At 37.7% G+C, this 22,044-nt stretch overlaps 1 protein-coding gene across 1 annotated transcript in view; it reads right to left on the bottom strand.

The window, feature by feature from the left end:
* Positions 1–22,044, bottom strand: part of dnah5l (dynein, axonemal, heavy chain 5 like) — a 206,701-nt gene that overhangs the window by 101,035 nt on the left and 83,622 nt on the right. Inside the window, exons 54-58 of the mRNA XM_066687675.1 lie at positions 21,683–21,837; positions 19,611–20,275; positions 17,194–17,474; positions 7,033–7,248; positions 504–671 (exon numbers count right to left, since the gene is read on the bottom strand). Of these exons, the coding sequence (XP_066543772.1) occupies positions 504–671; positions 7,033–7,248; positions 17,194–17,474; positions 19,611–20,275; positions 21,683–21,837 (1,485 nt within the window). The remainder of the gene's footprint in view (positions 1–503; positions 672–7,032; positions 7,249–17,193; positions 17,475–19,610; positions 20,276–21,682; positions 21,838–22,044) is intronic.

Raw genomic sequence — 22,044 nt, 5'->3', positions numbered from 1 at the left:
AAAATGGTAAGATCGTCTACTTTTGCATAAAATCGCAGAAACGGTAGAACAACTTCATAAGCAATTCACAAAAGTATATTGTTGTTCCATTTTTATTTTTCCAGCAGCTTTAAAATAAATTATATATATATATATATATATATATATAGGTATATACATACATACATACACCCATATACATATAAAGACCCAAATTGCTAAATCGGTCAATAATATATCCCTACACCCAATGATATACAAGGCCTTCTGTGGAGTGCCTTATTTAGTAGTGTTGCCTGGGACTGGAGATGAATATACAGGATTATATCCATTTAAACTGTTTTGACATTTAATTTAATACTTTCTAACAAGCTGTTCTGAGGAATAAAAATGGTAAATTTCATAAATAAACAGAATAACAAATGGAACATGTGCAACTTTGAAAAAATACCTTTCTGATCAACTACAACCGTTTCAATGGAGCCAGAGGAGGCTTGACCCCCTGCACCTGCACAGCACTGTACCTTTAGAGGAAGGACCTCCTTGTTGATGCTATAGAAGTACGCCATGGCCTCGGTCCAGGAGCAGAGTCCAGCCACGTTGCCACAAACCCTCTTGGCTGTTTCCAGGTTGTAATCCTCCATGCAGAGGTATGGATCGAGCAGCTCCACAACCTCTTCTGTGATGGTGTCCTGAACAAATACAGCAGAAGTCAAACACAGGACCTAGAATACCACAGACGTCCCACCACTAAAGTGGATGTATTTCTGCTGGCAAAAGTGGTAAAATTGACTGTTGCTTGGGTCAGGAGGAAGACAAATGCACTTTTAAAAAGGCTATGTCAATGTTTAGTTTACAGCTGTTATTGCTTAAGATCAGTTAATGACAGTATTATGAGAATCTAATACATATTTTGGGATGCTTATTGGCAACTGAAATGTTTTTAAGTATCAGTGCATTATGATTTTTTCTTACAAATAGTGCAGAAGAGAGAAACAGCATATGCATGATTCAAAAATATGTTCCATTATTTCAACATTAGACAGCATTAAGTCCTGTCACGAGCCATGCTTTGTTTGGGGTGACAATGATTCTGGATGTTAATGTATAAAAGCACAACAGTAATAAGCAGATATGACGAGCAGTGAGAGCAATATAAATGACTGAATTAAAGAAAAGGGACCAGCCCATGCAAGGCCTCCACACAAAGCTACAGTAATCATTTTAGGAACAAATAAAGCCTGCCATATTAATCTGATTATGCCGATTACCCTTTTCTGTTTGTTTTCTTGTTTGTTTTACAGGGTTTTTCTTTTTGTGAAGTGATACTATTATGATATCATTTTTTCACCTGTTCAGTATCCTCAATCTCTGTACAGCTTTTCAGTTTTGATGATGGATATTTAGTGGTATCCAATCACAACTCTGTGGTTACTGGATTTTCTTATAAACAGTATAGCTAGATATGTCTTATTGTTTTATCTGCTGCAGCTGAAGAAAATTATTCTTCATAAGGTAAATAGTATTGCACATTATGATCGTGCACACTATTTTCTGACCATCATATATTTCACCGCTGTTTCTGCTGGCTTGGATTCTGAGAATAATCTGTTACAGTCCCCAACTATCCCACTGGTACAGTCATTTGAGCTGCACTGAGGCGTACCCCTGTCAGGATGTCAAATGTATTTCTATCCTTAAAAAAAAAAAAGTAATACATTAACAGATTTGCTGACTTCTCTCTTTGCTAGATCAAAAGATGGCTGTGCCTGTTGAATTAGTTACACCTGACTGATCAAGCACTGATTTGTTGGGCTGGGCTGGAGAGAGGGAACAATAAAGTCAAACAGTGATGGAGAGAGGGGATAAAATAAAACCACATTACCTGTTGTTTAGTTTAAAGCATATTATTGTCTGTTGGAACTGCAGTAAACGTGAAATGAAATGCAGGACCTGAACCGCTTCTTGATAAAACTCTGCACTAGCTCTGAGAATGCATTACTGGGGCAGAAGCAATGGACGAATTGTGAATTACCTGCAAGACAATCAAGTGCCGTAACAAATGCTTGTGGCAAAGCACAGATGAGGGCTCGTAATGAAGAGAAGGGTGAATGATGCGGCAACCGGGGCCTTCTTTAGAGAGTGTTAACTGAGAAATTGTTTGTGTGGGTGAAAACGTTTTTTTTTCTTTAATGTCATCAATGTTGTTTCTTCTTCATTCACGGCTATGCTAAAGACAGCTTGAAAAGCTATAATAGAACAAGGCTGGAGAGCTTCTGAAGCAGTAAAGTTGTCTTGTGTAAGACAAGGCCAGCTCCACTTAGAGACGTACTGTGGAATTCACCGTCTAGAATGCTGTTTTCCTAGCAACGCTCACATTAGTCACTGCAATCAAGCCCCAGAAGGACCCTTCAACAGTTGCTGTATAACTGAGACCGTAAAGTTTAAAGAGAAGTGGAGGCCACACAAGGCACACTAGGCAGGGTCTGGTCTCTGCACTAATAAGGGAGGATATAAATTGCACTTGCATTTATATCTAAAATAGCCTGTGTGTGTGTGCATGTGTGCGTGTGTGTGTGTGTGTGCGTTATTTCTCCAATTCAATAACTGCCAGTGAAATATTGAAGATGAAGCGGTTGAGCAAAAATATAAATAAACACTTCCAAACTGAAACTGAAAACTGAACACAAATCGACAAAATAATTTCATAAACAGGGCTCACTTGCTTACACAGAACATGGTTAGTGCAAAGCCCCTTTAAATTAATTGTATTCATAGATGATTAATACACTCTGATGATGTGCAAGTCTTATCCAGCAAATTTGTCTTTATCTTACCCTGACAATGCAGACATATTTGTAAATTTTGAATTTGCATCTCTGGAGTGAAACCCATTAACACACACCTTTCACCATGGCAAGATAGTATTCCTGTGTTGAAATACCACAGAATTGGTACAGTACAAATTAGGTATACTGTACTAAAATTGCATTTAACATTGACACTTTGCAGGATTACTGCAAAAGAATGTCACACTGCTACACATTTGTTATCAAACCGAAAATGATTTGCGGTACCAAACAAGCCTCTCACAGATCTTGTTTCACACAATGATGGCGTGGGAGCAGTCACATTCTAGCGGTATTAAATCAATAAAATACTTGCGAGAAATTTACCTGCAAACGCTCTCGCAGCTTCGAAGTAGTCTAAAAGCCTCTCGTGGTCATGCCACATTGTAGATTAAGCACGGTTGGCAAATATAAAAGAATATCTACATATCTACACACCTCTGTGGCTCCTTGTGTGTGCAGTGCAAATGTAAAATAATTACAGTAACTGCAGTAAGGTCAACACTGCGTGTAACAACGGAGATGTATGTGTGTAGAGAGAGAATATGTTGAGATCACATGGTATTTTATATGAATTGTTTTTGCATCAATGTGTCAGTTTCATTTATTACTGTATTCTTTTGCACCTGTTTTTACTTGTCTGATTGTTTTACTGATTTGTTTGCAACTATTCTGCTTTTGTTCATTGTTCATTGTTATTTTGTATTGTTTTCCTTCTTTAGGTGTCTTTCAGATATTAATAAGAGAAGAAAGGGATGTTGGTGGGAAAGTCAGAGTGGGGGATTAGTGGTGCTATGGCTTAAAGATGAAGACTCACTCATACTGACTACAACGTTATGTAAAAAAAAAAAAAAAAACAGGTAACAAAAATGTCTCCTTTGTTAAGGGAAAAGAGAGGTAGAAAACAACACACACAAACAATACTGACTGAGCAGACCGTGAGGGAGCCCTAGTGAGGAGATTGAGGGAAGGGGTCAGCGCAGGAGAGAGAGAGAGGCCTGAGTTCATTAGCTCAGATATACCTGCTGTTATGTTCAGTGGGTGAACAGAGGTCATGGTCTGGCCTGTGAGAGCGGAGAGGGGAGAGAGATATTACTCCATATATAACTGGATGAAATGAAATAAGAGGGGAGCCAAACTTGATATGTTCCAAAATAAATAGATTGACTCCTATTCTCACTAGATTTCCATGTTGTAATTGACAGGATTGGATCACATCTGAAGAAAGGTAGCTTTTTTTATTTTTATTTGGTGAAATAATGAGAAGGAAATTTCATTTTACATCTGTACACAATTAAGTTCCCTGAGGACCCAAGCTAGGCTTCCATTTTATTCCTTATAAATGATCCTCTTCTGGTTGGGTTACTCCCCGGGGAATTTAATTCTCACTGATAAAGACCCCAGGGGGAGTCAGTGTTGGTTGTTAATTTTAAGGCCCAACAAGAGCCTGTGCACATTTCTGATCTCAGCATTCGCCTTTCCTCAGGGGGAATCCTTCGCTTGTTATTTTCTAGGTTTTAAATCCTGAGCCAATGGGCCACAATGTGCCTGCCATGTTAAAAGGAGCAAAAGAAAGGCGCTTGAAAGAAAATATCTTGACAGCTTTCTACATAATATTACACAGATTAGTTCCCTATAAAAAGCAAAGTATACTTCATTTATTTAGCAGTACATTGTCATTACAGTTCAAGGGTGTTTTGTCACTCACAGAGCCGTCCAATATACATTTATATTTACGTTCCCAGACCTTCCAGAGAAGATGGGATCTGAGTAAAACAGGAAAGGATGCATACAGGTCTGGCATAAACCAGTGCCAGCACTGTGATTATCTGCAACTTCACTGTGATTTTGGAGATCATCTGTGTTTATCACATCTGTAGTGAGGTTTTTCTGAGAGTTAGGCCATGTTAAGCCCACCAGTATACTGTGATACATCAATAGTTTCTTTAAACAATTACCATTAATATATTTTACCAGTTTACTGTTTTACGACTGAAATATACAAGCAAATCTTACATTTTACTGATAAATTATATGGATGATACAAAGGAAAAATATACCTTGAGGTTAAATTAAAATTGGTCATGACACATTCGTATTTGTTTTTTTTCCCCCTGAAGATTTATTTCCACAGTGTGCTGAGATGTAAAGCAGAGAAAACACACCAAAAAAAGTGAAATGTGTGAGTTAAAAAGCACAAGCAACTCTTCACGAACCTTAATAGCAAGGCATAATGTCACGCAGAGAAAAGTGCTCGATTTTAATGACACCAAAATTGTAGACGTCTCCTTTGAGAAACATCAAATGCAGTTTCTCTTATTTTTCTGCAGGCTGTCTGCTGGGTGCAGCTCGCAGTTTGGCACCTCACGATGCCTCCATTCAACTGAGGTCCCCAAACTGTGCACCTTCCTCTGTCACAACTCTTCTTTCCAGTTTGTGAGGAAGTGAACCTGACATTAACATGTTTCTGTGCAAATATGCAATACTAAGCAGCTGTCAGACACAAAGCTGAAAACAATATAGGCAGGCAATGGTTTAGAAATGTACTGCTTTTTTACTCCCCTACCCCACAAAAGCATATAAGAATGATTTTAATTTTGTCCCGAGTCTCTGTTTAGTGATATTTTGCTACAATAGAAAAACTACTTCTGGGAAGATTGGTCCCGAGCTTCCCCGATCATAGATCATAGAAAATTAGAAGGGAAAATACTTCAGTTTTTTGATTTGCAAGAGCACACCGCTTTCCCCTTAATGCCCTCTATGGACTAGCTTTGACAAATTGTTTTAAAATTGTCTGTGTTTTGGGTTGATTTAGTTACTGGTAATGGCAAATCAACAGAGAGAACAGAAGAGAACTGGGTGGGGAAGCAAAGGAGAGGAATAACAGGGAATAAATGCATTATGGGAATGACAGTCAAACAGTTGTAGTCCAACAACTAAATCATGTTTACAATCTTTACCCTGAACTGTGAAACCTGAACATATATATTAAACTTGTGGTTCGGGGACCACACTTTGAGAATCACTGCATCACACCGACAAGAAGTGCAAAATATAATTGATAATATAACCTATTCACTGTTTTTTCATTATATTCACAGTTTTTTCGTGTAATATTACATTAATTCAAATGCAAAATGCATGCTATGGGAATGAACACCCCCAACTGAATGAAAAAACACTTATTTTTTTCCTCAGAAGATTAATGTAACTGAAACCTGATATCTGGAGAGTACAAAAAGATAATTGTTGATTTGCTGTTCAGTTAAGTATTTAATTAATTAATCCCCGTTAGTGAAAACCCCAACCTTTATATTCGTTATCCACTTGTGCTTAATTTTGATGGAACGTTTCTCATTCTCAGCCTTCTTAATAACTTTTTTTTTCCTTGATTGCATTACAGTGAAAATTGGCATCTTTTCAGTTTCACAATCTGATCCTAATACTGTTGAGTTTTATTCTCAAGTCTCAAGTGTACAGACTAGAACAATGTTATATTAATTAAATAGAGAAAGTGTATTTAAAACCTCTTTGTGAGATATTATATTAACTGTTGAAAATACTTAATACCATACATTTCCTAGAATAGATGTACTGCCCTCATTTTATATTCTGCATTTTTCTGTTTATACCTAAAGTACCAACAGTAAAACCACTACAGTATACTAAGTAAATGTTGTAGGCAAGTGTCCTGTGCTCCATTCTAAGGAATATCCAGGACAAATTGCTTTACTTCACTTTAACATATTTGTACATGATATGTATGAATTGTTACACATTTAGGAGATGTTAGAACAGACGCCGAAAAGGAAAAATATATTTGAATATATAATACCTCTTTCCTGAAATTATACAGACAGCACCCTAAACTAGAGAAATGGCAAAGACTGAGGACACATCTGGGAGAACCATGAATTATGAAAACCTTCCAGTATTTAATTTGCTTCAGAGCCCTCAGTTGGGACAGTTTACGCGTGGCACAGATTAATGCTCTGTTCTGGTACTTTAGAAGTTATGAACAACTGAAAAAAGTGCTCTAGTTTAATCATTATTATCCATCCATCTACATTCAATAACCACTTCATCCAGTACAGTGTTGTGGTGAGCTGGAGCAGATGCCGGACATTAATATCCACAAAAAACGATAAACCATCCAATGTGTTGGAATTTTAAGAATGCATTTCCTGAGGAGAGGGGGAGTTACCTTCTGGAAGGTGAGCAGCATGTTGAGGAAGGCGGAGTTGTTCATCAGCTTTTGGGCCTCGCTCCAGGAGGGCCGCAGGCACGGCCGCTCGGGGTCAAGGGTCACAGGGTCAATTTTCCTCTGGAACAGCAGCAGCACGCAGTCCATGATGCGCATAATCAGGTGGGGTGGCTTCCCCAGCTTCCTCACCGTGGCGATGTCTGCAGGCTTGATGGTCTGAAATGGCAAGAAGCAGCTCTGTGAGCGCAAGGCTGAAGGGAAGGATGAATGAATACAGCATTCCAGCCACTAATATGGATAGGCATGCCTGTAGGGAAACATTCTCATGTATCCAGACAGCATGCGGACATGGTAAAGCAGTGTTCTTTAAATCCAGTCCTGGAAGGCTGCAATCCAGCAGGCTTTATAGATCACTTTTAACCATCACCTTACATAGACCTATAGCTGAGGGGACACCAGTTAACATTTTGCTAGAAAATGTAAAATGAAACATGTAGCTTCTACATTGTTGCTTCTATATTCAGGGGACACCATTCTACATTGTTATAGAGGATGCAGATAGACTGTTTATGGATAGCCAATTATACTGGTAGTAGCTGAGTTATTATCAGTTAATTATTGTGCAAATAAATGTTATTAACCAAACTATTAAAAGGGAGAAGTTTAAATGTATTTATTCTATGTTTTCTACAGTACCCTCATTAAATAAAGCAAATAATTTGTGCGCAACATATGTACTCCTAGGATATACAACAACATTTCAAAGCAGAGTCAAAATCAACAGTACAATACTTAAAGACTTAAAGACTTAAAATACTTTTTTCTTTGATGAGTATTAATAGTTTACTTTACATAGATGTAAATATGTAATATTTTTCTGAATGTTGTTTCTTGTGCTGTTGCTGTTTAAAATGAACATTCCACTACAAATCCCAGCTCACGATTGGTGGTAAAACGGCACAGTTACTCAATACATAGGCTACATTAAAACACACACACAATGTCCCCAGTCATTGTCACTTCAACATAATTATGAAAATATCAAAAAATACATTATTATCAACAACCCCCTGCACTGTCCTGGTAACAGTGACAGTGATAAACACACTGTTTTCTCTCTGGATGGAATCATTCTTCAAGTCTGAAAAAATATAATTATGGTTTACTGAAGAAAAAAAAAAAAAGCAAATCGTAATCACTGTTCTGAATGAAAGATGTGAATACTTTCAAATACAGCTATACACACATACATATATATAAATGTGTTCAATTTATAATGTACAATAAAACTAAAATAATCTCTATATATAGGCCTAATTCGAACATGCAATAGTGTTTTCTTATTTTAAATACACACCAGATGATATTCCTATCACTGTATTGGCTGTTATCTGAATTGTAATGCATCATGGAGCAGACTGTGTTCAGAGGAATGACCTTGAGATTGCCATATATTTTCTGCATTGTTCTACCCTCATTAATTGCCTGACACCATGAATAGATTAGATCTATCCTTAAAGAAAGTAGTCTACTGTTTTAAGTGTATGTAAATAATAAGCCAATATGTTGATGAATATTAGTCTGAAACAGTATGGTATTGAAAAGCAAAATTAGGCATGGATGTTTTAGTTGACCCCTTCTGACTATTATACCATGAAATACAGTAAGATGTACAGTAAAAACAGTCAAGTCAACGTGTTTTAAAGCATTTCTAATATATAAAGGCCTTGGCTCAAATATAGCTGAGGTAGACTGCAAAAAGAAAGTGCAATTTATGTAACAGGGCTAATAAAAATTAAATACAAAATTAACAAACACAGCTCTGGAAAGCTATGGCCACTGTTCAGATTAACCAAACAGGTATAAATTCCTGATCAAAGTATTACCAATATACCAATATATAAGTCTGCTCCAAGGCAGAATACCTTCAATTAAAATAATCTGAAAACAAGAGACAGAAAAGGGGGAAAAGTAGTCAAATTCTTAGATTGAAACCATCATATAAAACACTGTTGCTGAAAAAAGATGGCAGTAGAGGGATACTCTGCTTTCCCAGGTCACTTCCTCACTAAGAGCACAGCACCTCTCAAAATCAGTCACCCTTCTCCAAGAAACAAAACAAAAATAATGATAATAAAAATACAAAGAAAATAATTAGATCATCTAACAGTGGCAACAGTAGACCCAGCTATAAGTTATATCCACATAAATAAATAGATTAAATAAATAAATAAGTCTTTACAGCCAGATTTCACGGTAGGTCAGGTCATGTTTGAGCTCTGTGCCTTGGGATTCGCATGCTTTGCTATTTTAATGAGGCTGCATTTTCATCTTTGCCACACATCTGGGTTATTGATTTTTAAAGGCATCAGTTGGCAGTGTATGGGAAGAGGCCAAAAGGTAGAAAATATTTATAGACTGTAAATAATGTAAGGCTATCGAGAAGGAAAATCTTTTCATAAAGCCTTAAAATACATGAGAAGCTTTTGGTTGGGTTTTTGTTCATTTCAAAACAGATGCTTCAGACTTCAATTTAATCTAAATAAGACCTTTCTAGGCCCAACATGTTTGAGGACATTTTGAAAGTGATTATTCCAAGGATAGAAAATAATTATCATCCATAGTTAGAGATAATATTTTCCTTCTCCGAGAATGGTTTCCACACCGTGAGGTAAAATTACTAATAATTAATGTATTCATTTTCCATTTTGTATATTGTTTTCAAGAATATTTAGGACATTTAATAAGAATAAAAAACAAAAAGATGAATGGAAACAATTCCAACTCATAAGTTCATAATTCAAGTCAGTTACCACTTTCTATTGTGTGCAAAACCACATGGCACAATTTCACAGCATCCACATAACATGTAAGACATTTGCAACCCTGTCTGCTTCGAATTCCAACGGCAGGGCCACCAAGATACGCCATGTGGATTTCAGAGGGACAGCTTTACTTTCAGAATGAGGAGAGAGGAGGTTGTCACACAACAAACACCAATCTGCTGTGGAGACTTCGAGCTTGGACAGAAAATGCATTTTTTATTTGCAGAACCTGCAGATTAAAATGTTGGGGAAGACACATCAAGAAGCGTCTCCAGTCAGATTAACAAGCCAACTGGGGGAGCTGCTCCAGTCTCACAGAATGAGAAGCTGCCAATTTAATTTGATCACCTTCAGGCAAGAATAACTAATTCTGCAAGTTGAGATACAATGGGGGAAAGAAAAGATATAAAACTGCAACCAAAGACAATTTAAAAACCTTTATTGCTTTAGGCCATCAGCAGTCAGTACTAAGGTTAACTTTCTAGTTTTGGGCTAAGGAAATATATTCTTTAAACTTCCAACCCCAGAAACTCCAACCTGCTCCACTCACAAACAATGAAGATACACACAGCTAGCTAACTCAACCGCAGGGCTTGCACTGCATTTTGTCCCAAGACACTATGTAGACGCCACAAACTGAGATGTTAAAGGTCCAGCTCTATGACTTTTACGCAGATGTGTTTAAAATCCACATTTCAGTTTGATTCAAACACATTTTGGCTTGATTTAGCATATGTAACGTTTGGCCAGGTCAAGCCGATTTTGTATCCTAAGTTTCTTTGAATAGATACAGATCTTCCTGTAATAGGTACAGGTATAAACCACTTTTCATGGATTTGTTATAGCAAAACAAATTATGAAAATATTAAAATATCAAATTTTAGCAAAATTGAAATGCAATATTATAATTGTATATTGTATTATTGTTTATGTATTAATCAAATGTTCTGATAAACAGCATGTTATATTTGTATTTAACTAATTTTCATGTTTGTTGTCATTGTGAAACCTATCCCCATTAATGTAATGTATTTATGACCCCATTTAGGAATAATGGTGGTGGGGAAAAGTTTTGGAGTCGGGAGTTCTAATCAGAATTTATTACATGCACGGGAAGAACAGCACACACACACAACTCAAAAGATTTAAGGCTAGCATAACACTGTTCTTCAAAAGTTTTGAGGTAGTAAAAAGCTTTTATATCCCCTCTGGGACATACCCTCAAGGGGTTTGACATTTTACAAACAGTGTCTGAATGGTTGTTTCTAATAACTAGCAGTGATTTAATTGGCATTCTAAACTAAGCCTTCCCAGCACAATGGATCTTTTTTTTATTTAAACAAATGGTGTGGTTATTTCTGTAATATATTAACTTACAGTACACTCACCTAAAGGATTATTAGGAACACCATACTAATACTGTGTTTGACCCCTTTGCGCCTTCAGAACTGCCTTAATTCTATGTGACATTGATTCAACAAGGTGCTGAAAGCATTCTTTAGAAATGTTGGCCCATATTGATAGGATAGCATCTTGCAGTTGATGGAGATTTGTGGGATGCACATCCAGGGCACGAAGCTCCCGTTCCACCACATCCCAAAGATGCTCTATTGGGTTGAGATCTGGTGACTGTGGGGGCCAGTTTAGTACAGTGAACTCATTGTCATGTTCAAGAAACCAATTTGAAATGATTCGACCTTTGTGACATGGTGCATTATCCTGCTGGAAGTAGCCATCAGAGGATGGGTACATGGTGGTCATAAAGGGATGGACATGGTCAGAAACAATGCTCAGGTAGGCCGTGGCATTTAAACGATGCCCAATTGGCACTAAGGGGCCTAAAGTGTGCCAAGAAAACATCCCCCACACCATTACACCACCACCACCAGCCTGCACAGTGGTAACAAGGCATGATGGATCCATGTTCTCATTCTGTTTACGCCAAATTCTGACTCTACCATCTGAATGTCTCAACAGAAATCGAGACTCATCAGACCAGGCAACATTTTTCCAGTCTTCAACTGTCCAATTTTGGTGAGCTAGTGCAAATTGTTGCCTCATTTTCCTATTTGTAGTGGAGATGAGTGGTACCCGGTGGGGTCTTCTGCTGTTGTAGCCCATCCGCCTCAAGGTTGTACGTATTGTGGCTTCACAAATGCTTTGCTGCATACCTCGGTTGTAACGAGTGGTTATTTCAGTCAAAGTTGCTCTTCTATGAGCTTGAATCAGTCGGCCCATTCTCCTCTGACCTCTAGCATCAACAAGGCATTTTCGCCCCAACAGGACTGCCGCATACTGGATGTTTTTCCCTTTTCACACCATTCTTTGTAAACCCTAGAAATGGTTGTGCGTGAAAATCCCAGTAACTGAGCAGATTGTGAAATACTCAGACCGGCCCGTCTGGCACCAACAACCATGCCACGCTCAAAATTGCTTAAATCACCTTTCTTTCCCATTCAGACATTCAGTTTGGAGTTCAGGAGATTGTCTTGACCAGGACCACACCCCTAAATGCATTGAAGCAACTGCCATGTGATTGGTTGGTTAGATAATTGCATTAATGAGAAATTGAACAGGTGTTCCTAATAATCCTTTAGGTGAGTGTATGTTGACTGCTATGGAGATTTTTGTTTTCCTAATTATACAAACACATCACAATATGTGCAGTGGTTCCCATTAATTAACTAAACTGTGGCAGTCCACAGCATAGCTTCAGCAAAGCACCTCTCAATCGCAGCCAGTCAGCCTCTCCTCTCACCTTACACATGAGATGAGAGCGGGCCTTTGAACGCTCAAGTCCTGGAAGGCATCAATCCAGAACATTGTTTAAGGTAATTAACTGTTCACTAGCTACATCAGTGTGAATGTGGTTACAATGAATTAACAGTAAAACCACCATAGCTGCTTTTTGTGCGACTTTTGCAATTCAAAAGTAAATGTCCATGCGTATGTGAATTTATCCCGCATATCCGTTCTTACATATTACTAAATATTTAAATTAAATACATTTACGGCAATTCAGCTCCTCAAACTCCTCAACATGAATATGTTTTAAATACTTTCATCTCCAACCACCGGACCCACAGTTTATGCGGTAGGCTATACTGAATATAATATAGACAACAATCTGGGCTTTGTAATACAATTAGTCATTGTGAAAGATTTATAATCGTGTTGATTGCTGAAACACATGATTTTCTACACATCATATAGGCCATTCTTATATTATTATCATTGTTTATTTTATTATCTGATATAGCTCTCGTCTGCCTGTTCTGATCGGCTCAGCAAGTTTCTAACTTTCCTTTGGAATTCTTGATCACGTTGCAAACCCAGGTCTCAGGATCAAAGCCTGTTTGATTCTTTTGTATTAGGTGTAGGGCACTGTAGTGTTTAAAAGCACATTTTCTGCATTGATGTATGCAGCTGTAATAGACAGTCATTTTAAAGCGTTTCACGTTGCATCAGATTTTATATTTTAGTTTTATGCTATTTTTATCACTGGTTATTTATGTTAATTGTATACATCTGCTTAGATATGTGCATACCGATTTCTACACCAATTTACACGGTTTATAACATAAAGATTATTTTCTACATTGGCTCAGTCTGAAAACATAAGAAAAACACTTACATTTTCAATGTAAATGCAGCTTTTCTGCTCTGAAAATGTTATGTGTGATGTTCATATGTAAAACTAACAAGTTTTCAATTTTCGTCACACAGTTGATTTATAAAGGAGCCACACATTATGTGGGTGCAGCGGTTGTATATAGTAAGAAATGTTGCTGGTTCTAGTGTTAAAACATTATTTCCAGCATCAAGTTAGCAAAGCTATCTGTTTATATTGACTGTGATATGTAGCCTAAAGTTATGTTTTTCCATTAATTGAGCATTACTGTAGATATTGGCACTTTGATATTAATTATTAGCATAAACCTTATTAATAGGCTGGCCAATTATGCTCATACACTCTTATAATAAATTATGCAATAATAAGAGTTCTGTGACTTGCTTCATATATGGCCCTAAAAAAGAATCCATATTGAACCATTTTCTGAAGCTCTCTGGTAGGAACCCTAGAGGTTCCACAACATAAAACCAAATGGTTCAAAATGGAACTATATATGGTGCTATTTGTAAAACACCCTTTTCACCCATAAAAGCTGAAATATTAAATACGTTAGATTCATTATACCCCACTTTTAATAACTTGTTATTGTTATTATTATTGTTATAAATACAACAGTATAATTATTAACTCATAGCAACTACTGAAATGAATGACTGAAATGGAAATTGAGAAACACACAAAGGTGCAGAATAAAGGACATACAACAGCATAGGATGACAATTATAGTCCATGGTTTTCATAAATATTTGATTTTCATTAAATTTAGTCAAAGTGATGAGTGAAAACAATTAAACATATTGTAGCACTTACTGTGCACAACAGGTTAAAAGCCAAATAACACTCTTAGAAACCAAACAACTCATTTATTGCATTTCTGCTCAACTTGCTCTTACAAGAACATGTAGAACTATAGACTGAGAAAGACAGAGGGGAAAGGCAGGGAGGCTATGCCAAGCTCCTTCTGACCCATTCAGGGTGAGACAGACAATGTGCACTCCACAGGGGTAAGGCACTCATAGTACAAGTCAGACAAGTATTAATATCCACACAACCATTTACAAAACCTTTTGTAATTCTGTGCGTCCAGTTTGAAGAAATTTGAATTTTTCATTTTGTTTGCTTAGCACAATTGCTGCAAGTCAATGGTCGCAAAACACTGACTCTAAAAAGGCTGCTAATAGATCTTAACTATACAATCCTGTGAGAAACACTGATGTGTCAATGAAACTAATAAAATATATAGTTTTAAACCCATTAACAAATATGAATAATGTGAATTTAGATATTTTAGTTTTAGTTTTACTGTTCTTGATATTTTGCTTTTAATTTGCAATTGTTTTCTGCTTCCTTTTTATTTCTTGCTGGAAAAAAAACACTAAACATTTTTGATTATAAATATATAAATTATTATATTATCTTCCTTTTTTATATACAATTAAAGGGCCACACTTACACTTAATAAAATGTTATTTTCTTTTTCTAGTTAAGCAGAATATGCACATAAACGTACACATTACAATTACATTTAAATAAATTATAATTACTTTCACTGCATATGAACATAACTGTATACATAATAATAGTATAGTATTATTGTGTGGTTCTGATAGACCGTAAAACCCTTTTTCTTTTTAAAAGGCTCAGGTTGTTTTTATACATAGGAAAATTACAACATATTGCTCTCCATGGCAACAGCCTTCACCATAATTACATATTATGTCTCGTATGTTTTGAACCATTGGAATTTAATGCCACAGCTGCCAGGAACTATATGCAAAGAACATACATAAAACATTTTAAAATGCTTTTATCACTATGTGACAGGAATTCTTCACTTGTTACATTGTGATTTGTATGGAAAAGTAAACAGGTGCACTGTAATGGGAAATAAGTGTCGTCTACAAAAAACAAACAAAACACAGCAAGCATCCTCCTGTGACTTCCATATCACTATCAATATTCCATATCTTGGAAAACAAAACCAGGCCATGGGACAGAATACGCTGCTCAACCTTGCAGGATGATTTTCATGTGCTCACTTCTTTTGTCTTGTTCATGCCAGCTGCCTGCTTAATGGCCTTTCCCATTCTGGAGTGACACATAAATTTTAACTGGGGCTGGTAGTTTCCACAGCTGTCTAGCCAAAAGGCCACTGAAGAGAAGTAGTCAATCTTGCACTCAACTCTGATACTGAAGAGACCAGAACAAAAAATCTTAACCCTTCAGCTCTAAATATCTGCTTTAAGTTTTGGTTTGTCTAGACATCACTTCAGCCCAAATACACACACATCCTGTAGAAAGCCAAGACTAAAGCATTTGTTTTGTTGTTGCTTTTCCAAAGGCTTCACTGCCATCACTACTTTTCAGTCTTTGGAATATAATAAATTGAGGTTACAAATACATCAATTTAACAGCAATAAAGGAGAAAGTAAAATACACTGTTGAAAATATACACCAGAAGTACTAAAAGTACTTAAACATTGTGTGAACCTCATACTCTCACTGTCTTATCCTCATAAACAAAACACTCTGCACTGTGCATAAACAAACTTAAAAAAAAGGCTCAGAGAGTCTAATATTACATTTTGATTAATATTTCATGTTTCCAATCTAAAGAACATGCATAGTAGTCAGGTATTTGCAAATCTAAAACAGCAGAAGACACATCTTTCGGATCCCTTCATATTAATTATGTATTAATTTATTTTGTGCAGTAATTATACGTTACATATATGTATCTTGACAGGACAGGATTGACACATTTTTCATTATATATCACTGACAAAACTAAGAGTGCGTGTGGGGGGTGGGGGGTTGTATTAGAAGATCCAATGAGATTGACTGGTTCTGTATAACCAATGGCTTTTTGAGACAAATTCCAAGACTGAATTGGTTAAATTATCACTATTCTAGGGGAGCATATTGAGAGAGAGAGAGAGAGAGAGAGAGAGAGATAGAGAGAGACCCCCAAAAAGAGGGGACCTGATTGTTAAGGTGATTTTGCAACAAATCTGCACAAGCTGAACACCAAACAGGAAGAAAATAGAGACGGGCAGAGGTCCAGCAAGACGACTGTCAAAGAAGGAGAAACCTAGCCACAATACTGTACCAGCAGGCTTCAAGCACATTTCTATCTTGTCAGACATATTCAGTTATGCTTTTGCGTCATCCTTGCCATCAAATTAACAAGAATTATTGGGAATTATTATTGGGAATAATTAATTGTTGTCAGTCTTGGCAAGAGACATTGTTTTAATGGACATTTAATGAAATGCATACAGTATAGGCAGAGTCTTTCTAGGCTACTGCAGTGAGGTGAAAACATGATGTGGAGCTAGAGTTAACGCATGAAGGATGGATGCTCCCTTTTCACTGACTATTAAAATCAGGCCAGCTGTCTGTTATTTAATAGTCAAATGAGTGTTGAACTCTGCATAAGGAGTAGATTTTACTATGTACCAGGAGCGCCCCTCCACACACACGCACGCACGCACACGCACACACAATACTTCAGTTTTTAACTCCACCTGCACTGTTGCCTCAGTTAGTAGGTATAAGGTCATGTATGGTCCAGCTTTTAAAAGTACTTACTAATAAAAAAAACAATAACTGCAACTATACATTAAAGGCAATTTGTCTATTGCAACTTTGCATCAGCATCCTTTCACTCATCCTTTTCGAAGCCTTCCCTCACCCTCTCACCTGCAGAGCTGCCTCGGCCTCAGCCAGGGCAGGCTTGGCTGCCTCCAACTTGGACTCAGCCACCAGCTTGTCCGCCTCGATTTCGTCCACGATGGCCTGTGCCTTGTCCTTGACCTTCTGGACCTGGGCCTTCACTTGTTCAGCCGCCTGCGCCTTGACTGTCACCTCCTGCAGGACCCCATCTGCCTTTTTGGATGCCACCTCCAGGTCCTTCTCCTTCACAGCCAGCTCCTTGGACAGCTGGCTGACCGATACCTCTGCCTCCATCAGCTTTGCCAGGCCTGCAGGAACACAGGGACAGCAAGAGACTTTTCACAACTGGGTTCTACTTACAGCTCTTGTTGGTTTCTAGACTCTACTGCAACTAATAGGGTCTGAAAAAGGGAAATGAAATTGAAAAAGGCCACTTGACCCCAACCCTGCTTTTAACCTACTGGGTTTGGCCTTCTTTGGCCCTTAATTATGAAAACAACTGCAAACCTAGGTCTAGGCAATATAAAAACCTTTATTGGTACTGCAAATGCAAAAGGCAGGATATTCATCACTGCTTCCCTTTTTTCGTAATTTCTAATACGCCCTACTAAAACAAAACAAAAATCTCTGTCCTATGAAAGGGCCTAAAGCAAGAGTGCCAGGAACGTTGAAAGATAAAATACAACACCTGTGGACCAGTCCCCAGCAGGTATTATGGACCTCGTAAAGCAGCAAACACCTCTATTCATTGAACTCCCCTCACCACCTATAAAAGTGCTGCCCAAACCCAATCCCCAAGGGCCCCTATCCTACATGTTTTATAGGTAACCTGTCATTATCAATTTCTTAACATCTGGAACCATTTCATTGTGATCAATTAAGCAGGAAATGAACTACCCTTTTCAGCCCTCAATGACCAGAATTCCCTTAATTGAACAAGTTAATTGCTTAATTGATCAATAACTTCCATTTAGGGACAAACCTTTCTGGATAGGGGCTCTCCAGGACTGTGTTTGGGCACCACTTGCCTATGGCATTATTGATAGTGAAAATTACTACTCATAGAAATCAGTAATATGAATGTTTTGTTTTTGATTGTATTTTATTTTTGATATTGATGTTATGTGTTTTTTTTTTTTTTAGTTTTATTTATGTGCACATCAAAGGATACAAGTATGCTACAGTATGTTATAAGTATTATTGCCATCATCATATTATTATTGAAGTTTTAATTGTTTTTTACTCAACTGGCAATAGATGTTGACAGCATTGAAGTTGTCTATACAAACTGGACTAAATTTTTGTTTTATTTATTATTGATTTTTGTATTGAATTTATATTGAAGCACTCTCCCCTCCTTCCCAGCTAAAGGGAACATGCAAAATTGCTGTTTCTCACTGTGAATAGGGCTTTTTGTGATACTAGGGAATTGAGCAGGTCTTTGATTCTTTTAATTTGCTGTATTTGCTTTCACACCAACTTTCATTGATGCTGAGTTTCATTTGGTCAGCCCTAGTGCTACAGTTGTAGATGAAAATATTCACAGTTCATTTGGTGATTCCTTTCAATTTAAAACATATTGTTCATTAAATTAATAATGTATGTCATCAATCAGAGCTCACTGAACACTGATTCTGCAATAGAGACACATGTAAAGACACTGGTTTACTGAACTGTGCAAAGATGGGACAGGACAGGATGGAAGAGGCATGAAACTCCATTGATATCTTTAGTTAAATTAAATGTAATCTTTACAGTTTTCTGTCTGGGGTTGAATCAGTGTTCAACAAACTCTGAAAATACATTATTGTTAAATTAGTACAGTTTTAGTAACCATATTTATGAAACTACATGAATCACCACATTTCAAAGCATGATTTCACCAAGCCCTGTATTGTTTTGATCACAGTCAGGCAAGGGGTAGAACTGCTATCTTCAAACTTAAAAAAACAAACAACAAACTTGGCTTTATATCTAGTAAATGTTTGATTGATAGAAGCCATCGCTTCACCGAGGAGACAAGAAACATAAACTGGCAGTGTAAGCTGGCATTAGAAATAAAGCTTTACAATGCTGAGAAAAATAAATTAGTTTTTTTTCAGACATGCACTGTGGGAACCAAAGATACATTTGGCATATCTCTAGTTTGTTTGCCTCTTGCTAGCCCACAGATAAGAGCGCAATGTTGAGTGCCTTTTAAGCAAAAAAGTTAATGCCACACCGGCCAAAATATCACCAGCCTCAGTGCCCTCATACTAGCATCCTGCAGTAATGGTACCAATAGTGTACAGCATGCTCAAAGAATCTGGGATGAATTGTGTGTGGTTTGCACAGAGATTCATCAAAGTACAATTTACCATTAAGGACAAAGAACAACAACAAAAAAACAATATTTCACTGAACCAAATGCTCCTTGTTCCTTCTTTCCAGTCCTCTGACAGTACCTGTCTTCATGCGCTCAGCCAGCATCCCCACGTGGGCGATCTTCTCGCTGTAGATAATCTTGTAGCCTTCTATGAAGGACAGGTAGGACTTGGGTGTGACGTAGGTCTGCCGTCTGAAGCGCTCAAAATACTCCACACACTTCTCTGCAACCAGGTCCTGGAAGGTGCCCATGGTGCCCACCACGCTGCGCTTCACCTCCTCCGAACACTCGATCTTGTAGGACGCCAGGAAGTGCTGGGCCACTGCTACCAGGGCATCCCGCGGCCAGCGCTGGAACCAATCCATGGTGCAGCCGGAGATTAGTCCAGGGAACTTGAGCGCCCGGGTGCGAAACTTCTCCCCCACCGGTGAGAAGCAGAGGACCACATGCAGGTTGCGGCGTACCCGGGTGAGGAAGAAGTCGTAGAGGTTCTCGGCAGTGGGCGGCCGCCGGGGTTGCTCCCTTTTCATCACTGGGATGAGTTCCTGAGTGATCTCATCCACCTCGTCCCTGGCAAACAGGTTGGACACCTCCCCTGACGCCAGCACATTGTTCATGTACTCCAGGAACGACTCATCCTTGATCTCGTTGTCCGTGAAGAGGAAGGTGACCCCTCTGCCTTTCTGTCCGGCCGTGCGGTACAGCTGCTTCAGGTCCTCCATCAGGTTACTGGTGTTGTAGGTCCTGCAAGGAGAAGGAAAAGAGAAGGAGAAGGAGGAGGAAAAGAAAAGGAAAGGTGCATGAGTAAAAAACTGGGACGTATTTGAAAACACCTGGTGAGATGGGTGCATTAGAAAGGGACTCTGAATTGAAGTGTCAGAGATTCTTGCAAAAACTGAAAATGCTTTAAGTGGATTATTATTTACATATTAATTGAGAGGTGTGTGCCAAAATAATCCTATGGAAGGTAGCAATTTCCATCTTAAAGAAACTTTTTTTTATATAACTAATATTAAAGATATGCAAATCAGGATATTTAAGATGGACTGCATCTAATCAGATAGAGATTAGGTTTCAATACATGACTGCTGAACTCTGGTCTCTCTTCAAAACTGGACATGAAAAGAAAAGCCCTGCTCGCTGACATGATATGTTAGAGATTTGCAATCTCTTATTGAAAAACACTCAAAATGTTTAAGTCGCTCGCTCACCCCCTTGGGATTTTCAAGGGGCATTACTATACATTATAGCAATCAGAAGCATTCCTCCAAGGTAAATATATTCATTATCTTAAATAAAGGTAGTGCCAGTGTCCTGGTGATTTCAGAATTTCCTCCTAGTTGGGAACAGCAGGATATGTTTTCCTGAATAAGGGCTACATGTAAAAGAAAATGAGAACTTGAAAATATAACTTGAGAGTGAAAACATTGAAAGACAGTTTGAAAACAGTACAAATTTAACTCTATTCCAGTATAGAAGACCTCTTACAGTTAGTGCTATAGCGTAATCACATTTTTAAACATTGTTACTGTGATTAAAGTGACGAAATGATAATCAAAATTATTCCATTAAGTACAATTACCATAAGCATAAATCAGCCAAATCTTGTACAATGATTTTAGTAGTGTAATCAACATACTTACATTGGACAATCATATCCGTTGTTATACTGGTTGCTAACTATTTCAAATTTCATGTTTCTCTTTAGGACTTAAGTTACTAAAATAACAATTATTGATAGATAGCTATTCCCTTTTCCTTTGTATATTTTGTTGGTTTTAGATGGTGAACATACTATGATACTATTTTTAACTGTAATTAATTATCACAGCATGAAATTGGTCATGGTATGATATAACACACACTTTCTACCACATTAATATTGTGATACAAATATACTGTTGCAACGCAAAGATTTTGTTTCTTATAGTCCATTGTAATAGAATATAGATCCAGGCTAAATAATGTATGTGCACAAACTGGAATATCAAACTTTTTACATGAACATACCTGTTTGGTTACTGATTCTATCACAAAGTGGCACAAGTGACCCCAAGAATTACCCTTTTGGTTTGTAAAAACAGAAATCCAAATTTCTGAAGAAAACTCTCATCCCTGATGTTAACACAGTGTGTAACACTGTCAACACACCTGGTCAGCGTGATCTGAAAGATTTCGTATCCAGCGATGAAGGAGGCCAGCCTGGTGAGGCTCTGCTTGCCTGAGCCCCCAACCCCCACCAGGAGCGCATTTCCCTGGGGAGTGCACACGATGCGCGACACCTTCACCAGGTGGATCATGGCATCCTGCTCCGACAGACAAGTACACAGACAGACAGAGAGACATGAGTCTTGATTGAGCAAGCCATCCTATCACCAAACTGCAAATTAGTATTTCTTCTTCTTCTTCTATAAATTAATCTGTGACATGCAAGGTATCTCTTCTTGTATTTGAGATGTGATTCCCGTGCACTTTGGGCAAGACTGGGCAAAATGGCATCTCTTATCAAATAA

This window comes from Amia ocellicauda, chromosome 2 (assembly GCF_036373705.1).
Source record: "Amia ocellicauda isolate fAmiCal2 chromosome 2, fAmiCal2.hap1, whole genome shotgun sequence".
Classification (NCBI taxonomy): domain Eukaryota; kingdom Metazoa; phylum Chordata; class Actinopteri; order Amiiformes; family Amiidae; genus Amia; species Amia ocellicauda.
The sequence above is the reverse complement of the archived record's forward strand: the minus strand, read 5'-3'. Positions and strand labels throughout refer to the sequence as shown.